The sequence below is a fragment of the Numenius arquata genome, chromosome 16 (genome assembly GCF_964106895.1).
Source record: "Numenius arquata chromosome 16, bNumArq3.hap1.1, whole genome shotgun sequence".
NCBI classification, from domain to species: domain Eukaryota; kingdom Metazoa; phylum Chordata; class Aves; order Charadriiformes; family Scolopacidae; genus Numenius; species Numenius arquata.
This window is the reverse complement of record NC_133591.1, coordinates 8,811,197-8,831,544: the sequence shown is the minus strand read 5'-3', so window position 1 is coordinate 8,831,544 and position 20,348 is coordinate 8,811,197. Positions and strand designations below refer to the sequence as shown.

The window sequence follows — 20,348 nt, the reverse complement described above, 5'->3', positions numbered from 1 at the left end:
GAAATAACCCAACAACAACAACAACAAACCCCAGAACAACCCTCTCCCCCCCCTCCTCACATCTGATAAAAATCAAATAATAACAGGAGTGACTTACGCACTCTCTGCCTGGTACTTCAATCTGGCCTTCCAGTTAATATACACTATGATTAAAGCATCTATAATCTGCAGTCTGTGGAGACCTGTAGAGCAGTAGCGGCAGCGGGTGTGCAGCCTGATAAGGGTTGTTCACTCAGTGCAGATGAAACTTTTAATATTTATAACTGCTGATTTTTTTCCCTGATGCCTCCCTATTGAGGGGAGGGGGGGTGAAAGTTTAAAGATAAAAGCTTGATGAAAGACCAGGTGGAAGGTTTTTCCAAGGACAGGCAGGGGCTTAAAGCTATCTCCACCTAAGAGTGGTTTAAGAACGCTGCCTAAGCAAGTGCGGCATGAGAGATGGGGTATGAAGCCTCTGGAAGACCTTCAAGGCTTGTCTACAGTACAGCCAGGCTGAGCTGTAAGCTCCTGAGCCGTCTGCGAGCTGCCTTGTCTGCACCAAGCACAGTGAGACTGCGTCTGGGACTGCCAGCCATCATCACAAAATAATTAAGTCACACCAGGTCAGCCCCACATACTTTCAGTAAAGCGCTAACAGCATTTCCAGCTCAGCACCGAAATACGCCGAGAGATCTGAAACCAGACCGTGACAGCCTAACCCTTGTCTCGGCGTCAGCGGGAGCTGCAGCGCTCAGCACATGGGGCACTGGGAACATGCTTGAAAAAATAGATCACATCTTGCTCCAATCAAGTCACTGTTAATTGCAGTGACAGTACTTAGGACCCTTGGCTGGTGAAACATTAAAGATGCTGGTGCCTTCGCAGTCTTCCTCCTGGGAAAAAGCAAACCCCACCATTTCCAGCAGCATTCTCCTCCAAAGTATATTGTCCATATTTTAGTCGGTGGTCATTTGCCCTCAGAGAGTAGTCTCTGCCCCTCTGGCAGCAGGGGCCACATGACGAGGCAGTAGCAGCGACTCTCCACTCCCCAGCAACCCTCTCTGCCCCCCATGCAGCACAGGAGACTCCAGGACGGCAGATGGATGCACACAGCTTACCTTTGGATGGCACAGTGAGAAAGAGTCTGGTTACCCTCCTTCCAGACACAGGAACCCAACCCAACTCCCTCATTTTCAACGCCATGAGACCTGGACTTGCCCCATGCCCAAATGGTTTAATATTTGTGTACTGAAAAAAGAATCCTGACACCTCCGAGTGTCAATATTATGAAAGACAGGAATGACATCCATTAGTAATTTCAGACAGATATAACTGGGCCAACCTAAGTAAACCAAAAAGATGCAAAGGCATTCAATGCACATTCCTTCATTTCAATATATTCACTCAATTAATCTGGAAGATATTAAACTTATATACTTCTTCCAAATGTAGTTATGTGGTCCTCACTAACGTCAGAGCACTTCAAAATATTTCGTAAACACATACATACAACATCCATGATACAGGGAGATACATATTAGAGCTGAAATACAAGGCTTGGGTGAACTGGAACTGAGGTCTCTCAAATTGTTCATTATCTCAGCCCCTCTGCCTTCCCACCACGGGTACCAGAAGTCAAATCAAAAAGAAAAGCAGGCTGGCCAGGGAAGAGACGGGATTGCTTTTTCACTAGAGACCAACAAAGACTAAAGCTTCTGATGAAAGCATAAAGACAACTGGATGAAGAAAACATAACACTTGGTGTCTCCAAAACAGCTGCAGTTTTCCTTAAACAGAACTTAAATTTCCTTAAACAGGACTTAAACAGACCTGTTTGCCAGAAATTAGATTTCTTGGCCTCCACTTTCTTGACTGTATCCTTTTCCTCCACAAAATATTATTTCAAAACATGCAAGTAGAGTTAAAGTCTAAAGAAATAAAATTAAGTTCTTGAAAACGATTACCAATAAAAGTCCTGATTTTATCTCAAATTTAAAACCTTGGGAGGGTGGGGGGGTGGAAACCCCAAACCTATCAGAAGGAATTTCTGCATGACTTCTAGAACTATACAAAAAATCCAAATTAACAAAACCACCTAGTATCGGCAGACTAGTTAAAACTTCATTAGCACCTGGATACACACTGGCCAGAGCTCCTACAACATTTGCAGGCTGCAAGCAAAACTACATTAAGCTACTTATCATTCTGAAGCAAAAATCAAGGATTAGACGTACCCCCCCAGTGCACATCAGTTGGCCTCCCTAGCCACAGCAGTCACCAGGATTACGCTCATTTCCAAAGCTCATGAGCATTTTGAATTAAGCAACCTTACAGCATGAGACAGATGTACATGAAGGAACATCAGCAACACTTCATAGATGAACAACTGAATGTCATCTATGGCTTGTTTTTGACAAACCTGAGCTTTCAATGCCTCGAATGTGGGAGTGTTAAGATGAGTACATAGAAGCTAAACATCCCCCTGAAGATGTGAGTTTCAAAGTTTATATAAAAAAATACAATTAGGATATCATCAGGTGTTTACAGCTATTTATTGAAGTCACCTGCTACAGACAGGTCGTCAGTATAAAAGGTAACATATCTGAAAAATAAGAGCATTAGTCAGAGAACACACTTCCCCTCAGTCCCATTGAGTGGCAGTGAGATGGTTTGCCTGCACATACTGATCACTGATCATAGCCAGCACCAGCAGCTTTGGAGAAAGGGGCTGGAACCCCAGAAATAAACAGGTCCAGAAAACTTTGCTCTGAGGGGAAATCCCTCCCAAGTATCAGGTGGCAGAATGCAAGTGTGAGGAACAAAGGAAAGTCCATCCATGGGTGGTGGCAAAGGTCACTGAAGAAGGCTACACCTTTCTCAAGCAGTTCAGCTCTCATCACACAGAGATACTTCAAAGGCAGAACTGCCCAGCACAACACGTGAGCTTTGGCCATGTCCCTGAGATCAGTCAGTTGTGCAGATGTGTTTATAAGAGATTGTGTCAATCTAAAGCGAAGTGCTCTGCAAAAATATCATTTTTCTTTCCAAACAAACCTCGTATTTGCTCAAACTCCAGGGGCACATCAGCAGCCTTTTTCTTTACTTCTTTATCAAAAAGCTACAAAGAAAAAAAATAGATGATATTGGCAAAACTCAGTACAAGCTCTTCACTCTGGCTGATACCACTGCTCACTCTAACCTCTTAAAAGATCCAGCAATAAACCTTTTATATAAAAATCCATCCCTGTCACCATTGCTGCCTCATGCTCCGTTATTTAACTGACATTTTCCCATTTTCCCTGGCTCTGGGTAACCAGAAGTCAGCCTAGCTCCTTCCCCAGCAGCAAGGCTGACGCAGCTACAGCACCCAAGAACGAGTCTCCTCTTCCCATTCCAATCATTCCCAAAGGCATGGCAACGGTACCTCGTAAGCTGAGAGCTCCAGGAGCCCTGATATGTCATCCTCTATCTCAGACAGTGACTGGTTCAGGACAGCAGCTGCCTTGGCCACATCTGGGTGATAATGGTTTTGTAGTGACTGCAAACGCAAAAAGGAGATGGTCTGGTAAGTACAGGGTGACACACCCATCTGGCTTCCCACTCAGGGATCTGCCCCTTTGTTGGTCAGATCTTCAGTGAACATCAAATTCTGGCAGAGGAGGCAAGTTTGCTGTGCTGTGCTACTACAGGGCTTCAAGAAATCCCGATTTCAGCCATCTTTCAAACAGCCAAAGGCCCCTTCCACCCGGTTCACATCCAGCTCAAGACAGATGGACTCCTCCACAGGCTGTGCCTACAGCACACAACCCAATTCTGCCCCTCCCACAGCCCCAGCGTCCATCCAAGCTCCTGCACAACAGTCTTGTTGCTGCTTCAGCCCCTTACACTAATCCCTTGTAGCATTTAAATGGAAAGTGACAATTCTGCCATTAAGATTTTAGAACCATCAGGAGCAATTTAACCAATTGCAGCCTTCATATACCATCCTACAAATTCAGGTGATTCAGGTGAAAGGTGAACATTACCACCTTCTCCAGCATTTTTAAACCCATTTCTACAGGATGACCTAGCTGTACCCAATTAACTTCCATCAGTGCTCAGCAAGTTCCTCTCTCCCCTCCAAAGCAAATAAAAAGTCTCATACATTTGCAGCTATTTAGTCTGTTAACTGCACACTTTTCATCTGCACAGTCAGAAGCGTGCTCACAAGTCACCTACTAATTAGCATATACAATTTCTCCAGTCTGTGGAATCCTTTCCCTCTTACGCTAGGATAGAAAAGGATGCAGAATAAAAGATGAGCCAGAAACCACCTCATTTGCAAGATGTATGTCAGCAGGTTCTTGTAAGTGGGACTTGCCCAGAGCCAACGTGTGTCAAGGAAGCAGCAAGGGTGGAAGAAGCCCACACCAGACACAGATGTTCCTTTTCAGCTGACATACCCGCATCTCCCAGAGAGAGCTCTCCAAAGCCCTGCTTTCAGATGGTGACTCCTCCTCCATAATATATGGATCTTCTGACACATCTAAGGAAATAGAGATACAGAGCTAATCTTCTGCGTGAACAAGACAAGCTCAGTGCCTGGTACAGCCCCCCCAGTCCTTCAGCACTTGGAAGTAGCCTGGGTCACCGTGCCAGGCTCAAAGCAGCCTTCACCAGGGAATCACAGGGGCAGGGGAGCCAACTGTGAGGCCCAAGGTCAGAGGGGAGCAATGCAGATGGGTCTTCACCGTCAGCGAACCTGCAGGAGCAGCCTGCCGGCTTTCCACAAACTCAAGGGACAGAGGGACCCTTCTAGACCTCAGAACCGGGGATGGGATCTCCCCTCCTCCTCCACAGGAATCCAGACCTCCCCTGCCCACCTTCCCTCTCACCTTCTGGCCCATTAGGTCTGTGCACTAGCACTTTGCATGCTGGGTGCCTCCGAAAGAGATTACAGATGAAGGGAATGACCATGAGCAGAGCCTCGGGAGGAGCAGTGAGGGCCAGCCGGGAGAGGCGCTTTATAAATGCTGCCACCAGATACGCTGGCAAGTGACTGTTGGAAAGGGAACAGAAGAAACCAGCATGTAAAAGTCCTAGCAAGTGAGCCAGCAGCCTCACCAACCCAAACAGCAGGTCAGGTTAAAGATCAGTGGCGCTCTTCAGATTTTTGAGGCTATGGAGTAAAGAGAAGCCATAAGAATCCTGGTTACAAGCAGTAATAGAGGGTCCTGTGCACCCTCTGGAACAAATCTGGGGGCATTTCCATTCATGAATAATCTCATATCACTGCGATTCAATCCAGATGCATGGCACCACTCCAGGTGCTTGCTGCAGCCAAGTAGAGCTCTTGTACATGGCCATTCACATGGCAATCCTTATTCAGTCCTTCTATAAACTTCTGAGTGCTTGGCCAGGCAGCCTGAGTTATACTCTTCTAATGTTGTTTTGTGGGTTTAATCAATACATGGGCCATGGTGTTAAATTTATGTAATACTTCCAAGGACCAAAGTAAGCAGTGCAGCTGTTAATGGGAACATAAAGCTGCTGCAATGTAAATGTGCAGGACAGTTCTTTTTTTATGGTAAAAATGCAAATTGCTAACAGTAATCAGCTCATCTAGGCATTTTCTTCAGGTCAGAAGAGCTGGGATGAAAGATGACAATTTGCAGCCACTCAGCCTTCAGCCCTAGGGCTCACTACACCTGCAAGGCTCAGCAAAGCCACCCCACAGGACACCATCTGTCAGATCTCCTTACTGTCTCCAAAGCACACCATGAGTACAAGACGGGGTAGTAAGTGCCTAGTGCTGAACTGTAAAGCGTTATTCTTGGTTTATTTTATAACATATGATGGCAACTATACGACCAACTACTTATCTAGTTACTTCCCTGTGTACGAGTTGACAGCATCAAGACAGACTGTCAAACACTTTATATTTCAATGTTATACATCTGCAAAAGGTCATCAATTTATCAACAGCTTTATGATCTATAAAAAGCCTGCAAATGTTATTTTTCCATATTCATAAAGACAGAAAAATCATCACTTCCAGCCAAAGTAGAATACAGATCAAAATACATCCATAATCATTTGCAGATCAAACTCTGATAACTAACTGCATTTTTACCTTCTGAAACTAGATAGCTGTGTGGCAAATCTTCAAAAATAGCACATGAAAAAAATTACAACACTACAGTAACACTCTTGGACTCGGTTTTCTCGGTAAAAATGAATCTAATCCAGTGGGAACACTGAATACGTTATATCCAGACATGTGGGGGACTGTTCAAAAACAGCCTCTGGCCAACAGAAAAGCAAGAGGAAAATACATGAACATACATAGTAATGATGCTACTTACGATGAAGACAAAAACAGATCAGCCAAATGGAAAAAGCGGGCTCGGTACTTCACGTGATAGATAGAAGGGTCTAAAAGACTGTACAGCTTTTTGTAAAAGTCGGGGTATTCCCTGTTAAAAAAAAAAAAATAAATAAACGACAACATCCATTGCTGATTAGTGATGTACAATGGGACTATTCTGTGTCTAAATGTTCCTGTGCTTTCGTTATAGACTTCCCCAGACCACTGCTGGGCTCTGTTTAGCTTTCTTAGGCTTCTCTCCACAGCCACCACTTGAAAACAAGCTGCAAGGTGAATTTATAGCTCTTGCAGTGCCCAACCATTTTGGGGATGTGAAGCTATGTCCATTGACTGCAAATGGTACAGGATCGGGTGAAAGGCACACCAAAGACTATGGCTTCACTGTGTAATCGAATCAATAGAAATCGATTTTCAAGTGCTGAGCAACCGCAGTCTGGAGAAAGGATATTTAGGCTCAGCTGAAAAAAAGGTCAGACTATCAAAAGAGCTCAGCATCCAAACAGCTGAGCTTCTTCTGCAGAGTTTGGCTTTCTTATGGAAGAATTTTAAAGCCTGAAGGTGTGGAAAATCCATTTCAGTTCCTTTTAACATAAAGATATAAATGCAAAACCCCATGTTCTTTTAAACCATATGCTCTTTTTACTTACAGATTATGCTGATGAATCAGAATAAATAAACCATTTAAGGCTAGAAGACTGATTGCTCCACCTGTAAGAAAGCAGGTGGTTATCAACACAATAAAAATAATTAAAAAAAAAAATAAAGTCAACTACAACTTGTTTCTATTATAAAATCTTCCCAGAAGGAAGCCAAAACTAAGAGTACCTGAAATTAGTGTGATGTTGTGTGATGGCTGTAAGGTGACACAATTTCATCTAAAACCTTCCAGAGGCTCACAAGTTTCTTACAAAGATTAAGCTGTAGTTTAGAAGAACAGACTCTGAAGGACTGAGACACAAAAACGTGCTGCTCTAATCCCCCAAGAAAGCCACACTGAGGAGGCAAAGGTCTCATCAGAAAGGGCATTTCTGTAGGAATCTGTGCATCCTGTGTCCAGATGCAGCCCAGGTACCAGCAGTGCTGGCTGAATTCTGTATTTAAAGGAAGTCACTCCAGTATTCTAATCTTCCCAAAGCCTTAAATATGATTTTCCCTACATACAAGGAGCAACAACACTGACACAGGTTAAAACATCTCACTTTCGGGGACAACAGAGTTCACCATAGTTCCTTAGCTCCACCCTGGCCAAAAGCATATCCATTTCATCATCCAGGCTGTAGTGCTGCATCCAGCCAACCTTCCAAGTCCATACGTACCTTGCTGCATGTACGTACCACAAAGGATTAAAAGCCTGATTTCACTCACCTATGCCATAGGCCACTGTCAAGAAGTCTATCATGAGAGTGGGTTCATTCATGTAAGGCAGGATGGAGTCATGCAGAATCACAAGGACTTTTTTGTACAGGCCAGTGGGTAGCTGTGAAGGACGAAACAATACAGTGAAACAATCATTGCAGGGGGAACTCAGAGAGCAACAGCAACCGCAACCCATGGCTGAAAAGGCAACACACAAGCAAAAGGGAATGTGACAGGACAATACAGAAGGGCTTGCAGCAACAGTTCCCAAATGGGAGGGTTTACAAGTGACACGCGACAAATTCATTCAAAGAAGCAGATGCTCACAACTAAAAGCGTCATCGCAGCTCAGAGGGGAAAGTCACCATCAAAAAGGCTTGGGAACCCTCAACTTGTGAGCAGAGGTTGTTATGCTGCAGATCACTTATGGGCAGACTTGTTTAAGGCCGGTAAAAACAGGCTGAGAGTAAGGAGTACCACCAGAACGTATATGAGGTTGTTTCCTGGCAGGAGAACGATCCAACAGAAACGGTGACTGGGCTGTTCTCATCCGACACTGAAAGCACCGTGGGGTCCTACCAGAGCTCCACACAAGGGCAGCCGCAGCCTCCAAGGATTAGCAACTGAAGAGTGGTACAGATCAGTGGTAGCAGCAACACTCACCTTGTGCTTCAAAAAACTGAGCCACATTTTTTCGAACGCCTGCTTGTGTGCCTGAAAAGAGAATTGCAAACGGAGTTAAACACACTGGTGTAGACATCACTCTGTTTTAAGTAAACAGAATTTCAAGTCTGAAGAAGCAAATTAAAAGTTACCTGCAGCTTCGACACTTTCAATTCCTCCCAGTTATCTAAGAAGAAAGGAAAAACAGGTGTTGAATTTGACATTGTATGTTTAAGAAATTAAGGTGACCCTTTTTTACTTAGTCCTTTGATACCCTAAAAACTTGGGCTGAAGTCCTTGTCTTGATACAAGGCCATGACAGACCCCACCACAGACTGAGGAATGTGGATTTTGTAATACGTTTAGAATCACCGTGATCACAAAGCAGACATTTTTCATTAGGAAACGATAACAGTGTCTTCATACAATAAAAATTTAAACCTGATTTTCCCTTTCATACAGTTTATCACATGGAGCTTACTAACCTTGCTTCACCATAAATTTGACCATGTCAGACTCTTTGTTTGGCATGTTAATGGGCGAAATAAGGGAAAATACATTCTGCTGGTAAAATGGCAGCGGCCTCTGAGAAAAAAAAAAAAAAAAAAAACATATAATCAAACATGAAGCAAGTTCCACAACAGACAGCAAAATGCTGGACTTCAATACCGCCCAATTTCTCAAGCACTGAACATGTTTAGTAAAGAAAAAGGAAAGGAAAGATGCCGACAGCTAAAGTACATACTGGTATATTCTCTATTGCTGCCTCGCCCTAGAGTATTACTCTTTCGCCTAACACAAAACCAATCCCCGAGCTAATTCTGGTTTAACAAAATTGATGGATTTAATTAAAGAAAACAGACTCTTCTTCTCTGCATCAGAGACAGAACAGAAATAAATGTTCTGTGTGTGCCACCCAAGCTGCAGAGACTTGGGTAAAACAGAAGCTAGAGCCCAGAGCAGAAGGATTTGGAAGAACATCAACATATGTCTTGAATTACTTCCAATTTCATACTGAAGACATTCTTAGCATAACTGACATACATTGTGAGCAAGAAAAAATAATTTCAAAAATCAATGCCTTCAAGCGGGCACACTCAGTTCTCTTGCTTCCAAAGCCTTTCCATACACTGCTGCTCCTACCCACTTCACACACGAGATACACGTTTCAGACCAGTTTATCCAGACCCACCTCAACAACAACAATTTGTTACCTCTTTTGTCTTCTGCATGACTTGTCCAATACTCTCAGTGACCGCCTTTATGACAAAGTACCGAATGTCATCATACTCCATATATTCTTGAAAGCGAGAGATCAGGAGCGAAGCGTCCTCATTTAAGGGAAGTAAGCCATCAACAACTACCTAACAAAAGGTTTGTAAAGGAAAGCAAGAAGTCAGTCTCTTACAGAACTGGAACAGATAGCAAGCTGTGGTGGCTGAGGGAACCCTTCATCTTTCTGAAGGGCAGCTAGCATGGCTGTGTGCTGCTTGCCCCACAGCAACATTCACAAGCCATTCCAACGGGCCCTCCTGGCCTCTGAGATGGGCCCCTTCTATCAAAGGCAATGTCATTTAGAAATGAGATGGCAGCTGATCCAGGGGCAGTGCCTTCCCTCTTACCCCCCAATCCTTGCAAGCGAGGCCCGGGACTCCAAAAAACCACCCAGAACTGGTACCTCAGGAATGCAGCCTGAACCCATACAAGGCAGCTGCTCCCACCTCCGCAGGTGCCACCTCACCAGGGACAGAAGCTCTAGGTTTCAGTGCTCTCTCTAGGACAACCCCCTCCCTTCCCACTGAAAACCTCCTAGCTTGAAATTTTAGCCCTGGAGAAGGTGAGAACACAAGGTCACGTGTGCCATCAGGTACCAACAGGAGGAGCTTTTCAGTTCTGCAGCTTACCTTGAGAAGTTCACGAGGAAAAGTTAAAGTCCCTTTCCACTCTACTTTGATCAATGGGTATCGTGCCTCCAACTCAACAAACTTCATGAGGGTGCAGAGCGATGATTCCTTTTGAAAAAAGAACAACAGAAAAAATCCCACATCAACAAGGACACCGGGGGTCAGACCCAAAACAGGTGACTTGTAAAGGAGGGAGAATGAACTAAGCCCTTCTTCATGGAGAAAGCTGTGTGCCGTTTACTGTCAGGCTGGTGAGCAGAGGCGAGTCAGAGGACCAGCAAGGTCTTACACCACTGCCTGCCCTCCCACACTGAAATATTAGGGTGATAATTGCTTCTAATTGACCCCCCATGTCCCAGCAGAGGCTCAGGACCTACCTTCACCTGGAAGGCATGGTGGCCCATCAGCTCCGCCAGGCAATCCACGCACTCCTTGTAGCGGTGCCTCATCCAGATCTTGTACTTGTCCTCAGCGCTGTAGTTCTCTGGAGGACGAAACACGGAGAAGCCGTGAAAGCCCAGACGGGCCGGGACGAGCCCCGGGGAGCCGCCACCCCCCGCCCCAGGGCCCTGCCTCTCCCGGGACGCGGCCGCGGCCGGCCCCCGCTCCCCCCCTCACCGGCCAGAGAGGCCTCCTCGGCGGGCAGGCGGCCGACGAAGAGCTCCCCCCGCTCCAGCAGCGCCCCGAAGAGCCGGCTGCAGGTCCTGGCGGCGCAGAGGATCTCCTCCTCCTCCTCCTGGCCCTGGGGAACAGCGAGTCTCTGAGGAGAGGGCGCGGGCCGGCCCCGCTGCCAACCGCGGCCCTCAGCCCCACCGCCGCCCCACCACAGCCCGCCCGGCCCGGCCCGGCCCGCACCGCCAGCAGCTCCAGGATCTCGAAGACGCGGTTGGCGTTGCCGCGGCTCCCCAGCACGGCCTCCAGGCAGGAGGCGAGCGCGGCGGCCCGCGCCATGCTGCCGGCGGAAGAGGAGGAGGAGCGACGGCCGCTCCGCCCGAAGGCGGAGCCGGGAAACCGCTCCCCCAACCCGAAAACCCCAGCTTTTGAGGAAAAGCTGCCCGAGCACCAACACAGGCTGAGGGGAGAATGGATGGAGAAGGACTTGAGGGTGTTGGTTGATGAGAAACTCGACACGAGCCCGCACATAGCACCTCACAGCCCAGAAAGCTACCCGCGCCCCGGGCTGCGTCCCCAGCAGCGTGGCCAGCAGGGCCAGGGAGGGGATTCTGTCCCTCTGCTCCACTCCGGTGGGACCCCCCTGCAGGGCTGCCTCCAGCTCTGGGACCACCAACAGCAGAAGCACATGGACCTGTTGGAGTGAGTCCAGAGGAGACCATGAAGATGCTCCGAGGGCTGGAGGACAGGCTGAGAGAGTTGGGGGAGACCTTAGAGCCCCTTCCAGTACCTAAAGGGGCTACAGGAAAGATGGGGAGGGACTTTTTACAAGTGCATGTAGTGACAGAACGAGGGGTAATGAGACACTGGCCCAGGTTGCCCAGAGAAGATGTGGATGCCCCATTCCTGGAGGTGTTCAAGGCCAGGCTGGATGGGGCTTTGAGCAACCTGGTCTGGTGGGAGGTGCCCCTGCCCATGGCAGGGGGGCTGGAACTAAATGATCTTTGAAGTCCCTTCCAACCCAAACCGTTCTATGACTCCATGACAGTTCCCCCTCCCTGGGACAGCAATTCCCACAGGCCATGGCCAGGATGGCCTCCCCCATGCAGTAGAGAAGGCAGGGCGAGGCAGCAGTATAAAAATGTACACTTTATTACACCTTCAGGTAGGATACATCACTATTCCTCACAATCCTACTGGATCAAGTAACAAACGCTTATGTTCATAAGTTATTTACAGGTTGACTTCCTAACACACTCCTGGGAGAAAGACACATCAAAAGGAAAAAAAGAAAGAAAAAAAAAGGTGATTTTTATCTTCGTTAACTGACCTAAACAAGAAACAATTGCCTCTTTAGACACCAAATCAGACCAGCACAATGATGCAGTCAACAGCCTCCCCGCTGCTCGAAGTGTTCCCTCCCCCCCACGACTTTCATGCACATAATAAGAGCTAAACAACATTTAAAAGTAAAATTGGGGCTAACTAAGCAATATTTTGGGATGAGCAACACTATACTGTACACAGTGCCAGCTATCCGTTCCCACTGCATTTGCTTTGCGATTTAAACTGTCCCGCTGCCAACACCACCAGCTTCACGACTAGTAACGGAGTTCAGGTAATGGCACAAACCAGCGGGGTCAGGGCAATGCTACTGCATGCACAAACAGCTTAAAAAAAACCCAACAATGTCCCCATATTGGCAGACCCAAGGGTCCAAGAGAAAAGAGGATGCAGGAGAAAAGAGGTATAAAATTATAGACGAAGAAAAAAAAAAATCAGGAACATTGCCTGACCCAGTGTTTACATTCGTATCTGAAACAAAGGGGCTGCACCCATCCTACGTCAAACACAGGAGCTGGCTGGGTATTCTTTCTTGTTTAAGCCATTTGGATTGCTAGGTACCAAAAGGTGTGTACATACAGAGGTAAGAACAAAAGATACGCTTCCCTTGCCTTTAAATAGGCTCCCCTCCTAAGAGTAAAAAGATCACAGAATGGAAAAATAATTTTAAAACCATCTCAGAAAAGGAATGTTATAATTTTGTCTGAATTTTACACATCGTGCAGTTTTATGGCCAAAGTAAAATAAATCCATTCAAGCCACCAAGAGCTTTTTGATTCCTCACTCAGTGCTGTTTGCAAACAGTCTGTTTTTCATTTTATGCAAGAAAAGTAAAGAAAACCCTCACAGTTCTATGCAGCTTCTTACTTGGGTTTTTGTTTTTTGTTTTTTTTTTTTTCATAACAATAAGGCAAACTGATTTGGAGGAAGAGGCCACGCTCTATTCACATCCAAAATACCCACCTGAAGATACATTCATCATTAGCTTTAGTAAAAGAATAGTACAAAAGTTAGATCTTATTCTTTACACAGTTGAAGAATTAAGTTTTAGATTTAATTTCACTATTCTCCCCTTCCCTTAGCCCCCCACCCCCCCGAGCTGAAAGCTGAGTAGAAAGTACTGAACATTTAAACATGTTGCAAGAGCAGAATGAAACTGAGAGATTAAATTTTATCAGTTGGAGAGTTTCCTTGACAGAAGTCCCATGAGAAACAGCTATGGATCATTTGCTTAGCTGTATCCACTGAACAATTCTTTTACAAAAGAAAAATGGGCTACACTTTAATACACATCTACTATCAACACAGTATTTACTCAGTTCATGCCTAAAATATCCATTATCTTAAAGTGAAAGATGAGAATGAGCGCACAGGTTGGGTGACTCAAGTAAACTGTACACAAAACTACTAACGAACATTTTAAAAGACTTACAAAAATGGAGAATGAAACGTTTTTTGCCTTTTTAATTACACATACTTACAGGTTTTCACATTTATTGGCTAAACTTTGCAGGGAGCACTTCAAATACGTTAGATCTTCCAGAGGTATTGACCTCAAGCAAGAACAACACGCAGCTTTTATGCGGATGGAAACCACTTCGCTATATGAGCCACACTTGGTTCTTTGAACGGCTTTGCTGTGGACATTGCGTGCGCATCCGAACTACAGCAAAGAACTGCATATTCCCAGGGGCAGTTTCTGGTACGCTAACACAGATGAATTTTACTGACATTTATGGCATATTACCATTTTACTTTTGTGAAGCTGGGCAGAATTTAAACGTAAATAATGCTTTCTTTATCTGGTTTGAATGAGCACAGAGAACACTGGCAGAACGCATCCCATACATATTTTGAGTGCTAAACAGTTGCTAATACGCTGAAGTTACATGAGAGTTTCCATGTTTAAATGTTCACCAGCAAAACACCTTCTGCAAAAAAAAAAAAATAAAAATAAAAATAGAGGTGGTTTGTCTTCATTTGTACGTTTGGAGTAGCTTCTCACTCGGCTTAGCAAACAAGAAATGCCATGTTTCCCCGTTATTGCATTTGAATCATCAGTTCAACTTGGTTTAGTGGGTGCCTTTAACCTGACAGTAGGCGTCCTCATTTGTACTTTCGCTTGCTGATTCTGGGCCTCAGGTGTTGCTGGTGGCTGGGCTGGGTTCTGTACACCTGGAGCCTGAATCTGGGGCGATGCTGTTGTCACCACTTGCTGTTGTATCAGTTTCTGCTGGACGACCTGAGCAGTAGCAGTTGTTGCAGGAATCACCTGAACCTGCTGTTGACCTGCTGTCGTCTGAGAAAGTGTCACAGTTTGGGGTTGAGCTTGTACCTAGAAGTTAGGGTGACAAGGCAGTTGCAAAAGAATAGTTTGGCATTAAACTGAGGATTCAGTACATTTCCACCCTACAAAAGGCATCTTACTTAAGTAAGTATTTGCCCTCTTGACTGACAAGCATCTTGGACAAAGTAGGAAGGCTGGGAGGGATTCTGGGAATGTGAGCTCTGCGATTTCACTGAGAAACACCGTTCCGTCACATTACCTACAGCCTTATAAATCAGAACTAAGAGCCAAGATGCCTGTAAGTGAGATCTCTGCAGTGCAAATCAAAGGACAGTCCCCCAGACCCTTTACAGAAGATAGATGTAAGGTACAAAAATCCTACTGGACAAACAGGAAAATTTCTGTACTGCAGAAGTAAAGGAACAGCAAAAAGAACAGAGGGATGAATGGAGGATCTAAGAAGTTAAAATGCCAACTCTGCACCCATATTGTGACAATAAATACAGCCAACTGAGGCTTCCTACCAGTCCCTGACATTACCCTTTCAGACCACAGCCGCCAGTCCCTATTGCCAATTTAGGGTAGAATAGTTTGAACTCCGTCCAGGAATCTAATTTTCATAGCCCTACCCAGAGCAAGGGAGAAAAAAATTCAATGTCGCCTTGTTCAGAGGACAAGGTAATGAAAACTGAGCAGGTTCAGCTGCCTTTGCTGCCTTCAGATGCAGAAGCCAAATGAAGCCGCAAGGGCTTCTCCCGGGGAAAAGTAGCTCTTAACTGATCCAACAGGAATACACTGGGAAGCGCTAAAAATGCTGGTAAAAAGAATGCCACAGACACATCAAGACTGTGGTTTTAAAAATACTTAGCATGGCCTGATCTTCCTGCCACTGATGTCACTGGCCTGTGTGGGAGGAGAGCTGTTTATTTGTCTTTTTACCACAGACTTCAGCAGTCCCCGAGTTATGCCAACATCAATGACTTTTGAAAATCTATCTTTTAATTGTCCTTTGAAAAATTACCTAGGAGCTCTTACTGACTACAGAGGACAACTCAGCTTGTGTTGACTGATGAGGTTTCTACTCCCTGCTGTATACCTTGCCCTTGAAGCATTTGCATCTGAGGTGGTTATCAGTCAGCTTACACCGCTTTATCATCGTTTTAAAACAAACAGTCACAGATTTTATTCTGCGCTAAAACACTGCACTATAAAACGTGACAGATGAAGACCCGATTGGCTCAGATTTTTGTGCACTGAAGGCAATAACTTCATCCACCGTCCAAAGTTACACCGTTCCTGCCAATCAACTGTGCAAGTTCTGCCAGTTGCTAATGGTGTGAATGGCATTGTTCTAAACAGCGTTAAATAAACTGCCTGGAAGTTCGGGGAGGGGACACCGAAGCGTCTCACCTTCTCTTGCCCTAGTCCCATCTGTTATTGTGCCACATTTAGAACAGATACTGCACCATTCTGACTTTTACAACGCACTTGGCACACCTCTTTGAACCGGAACAAAACAACTTGTAACCTCGATTTGTCCCAATTTTTGTAGAACAAACTCAGATGGTGCTCATTAGTTCAATTATTTGCTGTCTTGACTATGCATCACCAGAAAAAAAAAATTAAAAATTCTTTCAGCTCTGGAAAATATTTTTTAAAATCTGTTTTTCAGCTTATCTACAGCAATGAGCAAATATTGCTCCATCTACCGAAGTTTTAGACTAGAGAATATACAGCAGCTGACTCAGGATTCATATAATTCATTTTTATAGAAAGGCACTTGCTATAGCCTTCAAAACTACTGTCTGTGCCACATATAAGGTGGAAAATACACATATTCCAAATAAACGAGCTTTTAGTAGTATCATGTTTCTAGTGCTATATTTGACAAGCGCGAGACCTACCTGTTGGGAAACCGAAACCATCTGTTGAATGTTGGCAACAGTAGCCTGTTGCTGGACCACTTGTGGAAGTTTTGCAACCTGCAGTGACATGAAACGAAGATTTGGTCAAAATACAAAATTGCTAATAGCAGCAAAAAAGCACACATAGCAAAACCACTACCAAGTGAAAACCTTTCCAGAGTCCTCCTCATAATGAGCTGCAGCTCAGTGTTGTCAGTGATATTGAACTTTTGTAAAACTTTTCAGATGGGTGTATGGAAGAGCTTAGCTAGAAGAGGAATAATAAAAGTCCTATTTGCAATTTTAACTGCAACATACTCATTTCCTCCTAACTATATATAAAACTGAAGGAAGCACAGAAGTTCTAATGGGCTGCATTATCTTAGTTATACTTTTAAAAGGGTAAGACTTCCAATTCCTAACCTCCTCCTTTTAACTTGGTTAGACTGATCCAGTTATGCAGAACAGAAGATAACTGACCTGTCACCTCCTCTTGGCTGCCAGAGATTAGGCTGGGAGGCAGCACCAGAAAACAGGAAGAACTCTGGCTGAATTTTCCTCAGTAAACAGTCTGGAATCCCTTGCTTAATAAAAAGGAGTGACTCTATTTATTTATTTCAAAGAGGGAAGGCAAACTTATAGCTCAGACAGTTCCTCTGACCTGCTATAAGGCCACATGTTCACCACTGATGAATTTTATTATAAAGTCAATTTAAACAAATGTGTGATATTAGAATTAATGTGAGCAGGTGCTAAAATGCTACATCACCTGTCATCTTTACAATTCTCCAGTCACAGCAGAGTTTAAAGGTGTAAATCTGTGTTACCTGTACCTGAATCTGGGCCTGCACTTGCTGGGTTCCACCTGGTTTCTGGGTTTGGGAAATTGGAGTTGTTAAGAACTGTGTTTTAATGGCAGGCTGTGTAGTATAAGTTACTTTTTGTTGCTGTGAAGTCTGCTGCTGGGTTTGGACTGTAACCTGTTGAGCATTTATCTGCAGAAGAGAAAAAAAGGCATCAATGACTACAAAATATATGTGTATTTTAAATAATAGGTATATAGCTAACAAGATTAATTACATTTAATTATTGAAACAAAATCCTCCCAGGATTAGTAACAGCAAGATAAGCACTAGGCAAAAGCTTTCATGCACTTATATATTGTGAATCACTTCAGTATTTACTAAAAAGGTTCTCTCTTACACAAATGCGCACACACACACACACACTTCATATGGTAACGCACTTGCAAAAAACCACATTGGTGGCTGATCGACAGCAAAGCCCATGAGAATGTGACATTTCAGGAAAAAGTATATTTTCCACAAATTCTATTGTAAACAGTGAAAATCTTTGGAAATTTCCCACATTCGATTCTATTAGAAGTGACTAAGCAAAATCTTAATCTTTGTTACTTAAAAAAGAAAACCAAGTTTGGGGCATGAGAAATCACACCAAACGGCCTTACTGAAAAAGTTACTAATTTTTTTCACATGAGAAATTGTATACTTAAGATTCAGCCCTAGAAATACTGATGGACTCTCTAGGAGTGTCCTTATAACTCAGAGCTGAAGCTTTATGACCACAGAAGTGTTACACAAGTCAGTGGGAGAGCAAACAACAAGTACCTTTTGCTGCACAGTGGCCTGACCCTGTGCAACCTGAGGCTGGATGGCTTTCTGCTGCTGCGCTGCTTGATGGTGCTTGAGTTTTAGAAGCTGCTGGACATGCAGTGGCTGTGCAACTACCGTCTGGCCTCCTGAAAATTACAAAAATAATTAGAACTGTAAGAGTCTTCATTTTATTGCTCTGTCCCAGTAATCACAGCTTGGAAACACAGACTGTGCTTTTTATAGACTTACACATCTGCATAGCTTTGAGCACTAATAACCCATTGGTTTTAATGGGAATAAGACATATGATTTTGGCAATGAAGGAAAAAACATTCTGTTATCCAAGGGCATGAGTAAGCTAACTTTGTTTTTCTTAAAATGGAAATTGGAAAACTTGTATTTCATAGCTGTCTCCTATACCATGGACAGAATTCTTCCTGTAGGAATATTATTGTTAGAACACAATTAAATTACTATGGCTTTATTTTTGCAACTACATCTGCTCACCAACGAACCACATCTGGCTAAAGAACCATGCTAGCCTCTAGATTAAATGGCTTAAGCTCAATTCTCTCACCTCATTTTAAAAATAAAAGGGAATGCAACCTGTATCACTTTAGTTTTTAAGAAGTGCGAGTGTCCCACAGAAAACATGATTTGAAACATCCTACCTTTAGGAAAGTGGGATTTAAAGTTTTATTATGTTTTAGCAAGTCTGTTGATATACCTGCTGCTTTCTGTGGCTGCCCAATGGCAACGCTAATGCCTGCAACAGTAACGGGGAGGGTAGTGACTCCTGCAGAAGACACGACAGCAGCTGGGACAGACACCACCGGAGGCTTTGCCAAAGCAACCTGTGCTGCTTGCGGAGTTTGGGCCTGGATCTGTCCTTGCGCTTGAAGCTGGGAAGCAGGAACACGAGTCTAAGCAGTAAGGAATGAAGATTATTGTACCGGCACAAAAAGTATTTGGTGCATATAACAGGTCATTATAAAGTGATAATTGTAAACGTCTCTAAATATAATTGCTGCTTTACAGTAACACACTTCAGAGATGGTATCACTAGGTAAGTGCAATTTAAATCTATTTATGCTACAGCTGTGTCTTTTGTACTGCCTAAGTAATGCAAAGGGCACTTGTGTGCGTAAATGACCAGTATCCAGTTCATTTAAACCAGCAAAGAGACAAAGGTGTTTTAAGACTGTGTTTTGCAAAGTCAAAGACAACTTACAAGACGAGCAACTTGCAGGTTTGTCACAGTAGTGCCTGCGAGAACGGCGCCAGGACGAGGTGCTGTAACAGCGGTGAGCTGCTGAGTTTGCTGTTGCTGCTGCACTTGCACTTGTGCTGTTTGCTGCTGTGCTCCTTGCTGCGTCTGCTGTGCCGCCTGCTGCTGGGGGAGCTGCAGTTTCTGCTTCTGCAACTTGATCAACTGCTCCTGTAAAAACCAAACACTTTCATAATTTCCAATCTTTTACATGACTACAAGAAAAAAAATGGAGGTGAATCTGGAGCTTTAAAGGAGAAACATTCTATGCCAGACCTCAGTTAAGATCAAAGAGCTAAGAATGCAACTCCTTTACACAATGGGTCGCTAGTGAATAAGTAATAGTAAGTGCTTTACATCCTGACCTACTATGATAGAGGTACTATTTGAAACGGCTGTCAGACCCACTGCCTTCATGGAATTTTGATAGGACCAAATTTAAGAAAGAGCTGCATTTCACTCTAGCCCAAGAAAACAGGATACACCACACACTGCTAATGATGCTTACAGTAACAACGAGAGTAACAAATCATGTCACTTCAGAAGCATTTCCTCACCTGTGACAATTTCCCTACAGTTTTTATTTGAGCTGGAGACTGGGCTTGTGCCTGAGCCTGGATCTGTGGGACCTGCACCTGAGCCGCCTGCTGCTGCTGCTGCCTCAGAAGCTGGAAGTGAGCAGGGGTGATTGTTTTGCCGGACAGCTGGACTGTTGGTGTAGCTGTGAATAAAGAAAAAACAAAATGCTCTGAAGAAAGATTTTCAACATTCAATTTAATCCATTGATTTCACCTGAAAAGCCAAGCTGTTAAATGCATCTTCTTCTGCTCCAGCACAGTTTTGTGGACTAACTACAAATAACAACACATTAGCATAAACATGATGTAAGGCAGAGTAAATAATGAAATATATGTTCCTTTCTTCGTAATGGTTTTCAGTCCAGACAGTCAATTCTAATATTTCACTGCTAGATTATTAATAATCTTTTTTAGTTGTAACGCCTAGGGGCCAAACAGCTCTCTACAGCAACATTTCATCTAGAAATAGTGGAG

At 44.2% G+C, this 20,348-nt stretch overlaps 2 protein-coding genes across 3 annotated transcripts in view; both read right to left on the bottom strand.

Annotated features, from left to right (window-relative positions):
• Nucleotides 1-2,980: 2,980 nt before the first annotated feature.
• Nucleotides 2,981-11,220, bottom strand: NOC4L (nucleolar complex associated 4 homolog). 2 transcript variants are annotated; one of them, XM_074159478.1, is made up of 15 exons: nt 11,119-11,220; nt 10,888-11,002; nt 10,647-10,753; nt 10,270-10,377; nt 9,580-9,729; nt 8,851-8,950; nt 8,518-8,552; nt 8,366-8,416; nt 7,712-7,823; nt 6,994-7,054; nt 6,324-6,434; nt 4,854-5,017; nt 4,422-4,504; nt 3,404-3,517; nt 2,981-3,097 (listed from the first exon to the last, which is right to left on the bottom strand). In XM_074159478.1, the coding sequence occupies exons 1-15, from the start codon at nt 11,218-11,220 to the stop codon at nt 2,981-2,983; spliced, it is 1,530 nt and encodes a 509-aa protein (XP_074015579.1). The 2 variants fall into 2 exon arrangements, with proteins under 2 accessions (XP_074015579.1, XP_074015578.1); XM_074159477.1 differs by having other exon boundaries at nt 10,888-11,011; nt 11,125-11,220.
• Nucleotides 11,221-12,022: 802 nt separating this feature from the next.
• LOC141472642 (E1A-binding protein p400-like) overlaps nt 12,023-20,348 on the bottom strand; it is a 49,127-nt gene continuing 40,801 nt past the window's right edge. The window contains exons 47-53 of the mRNA XM_074159793.1: nt 19,854-20,005; nt 19,261-19,467; nt 18,757-18,952; nt 18,045-18,172; nt 17,250-17,411; nt 16,413-16,494; nt 12,023-14,553 (exon numbers count right to left, since the gene is read on the bottom strand). Of these exons, the coding sequence (XP_074015894.1) occupies nt 14,288-14,553; nt 16,413-16,494; nt 17,250-17,411; nt 18,045-18,172; nt 18,757-18,952; nt 19,261-19,467; nt 19,854-20,005 (1,193 nt within the window). The 3' untranslated portion in view covers nt 12,023-14,287. The remainder of the gene's footprint in view (nt 14,554-16,412; nt 16,495-17,249; nt 17,412-18,044; nt 18,173-18,756; nt 18,953-19,260; nt 19,468-19,853; nt 20,006-20,348) is intronic.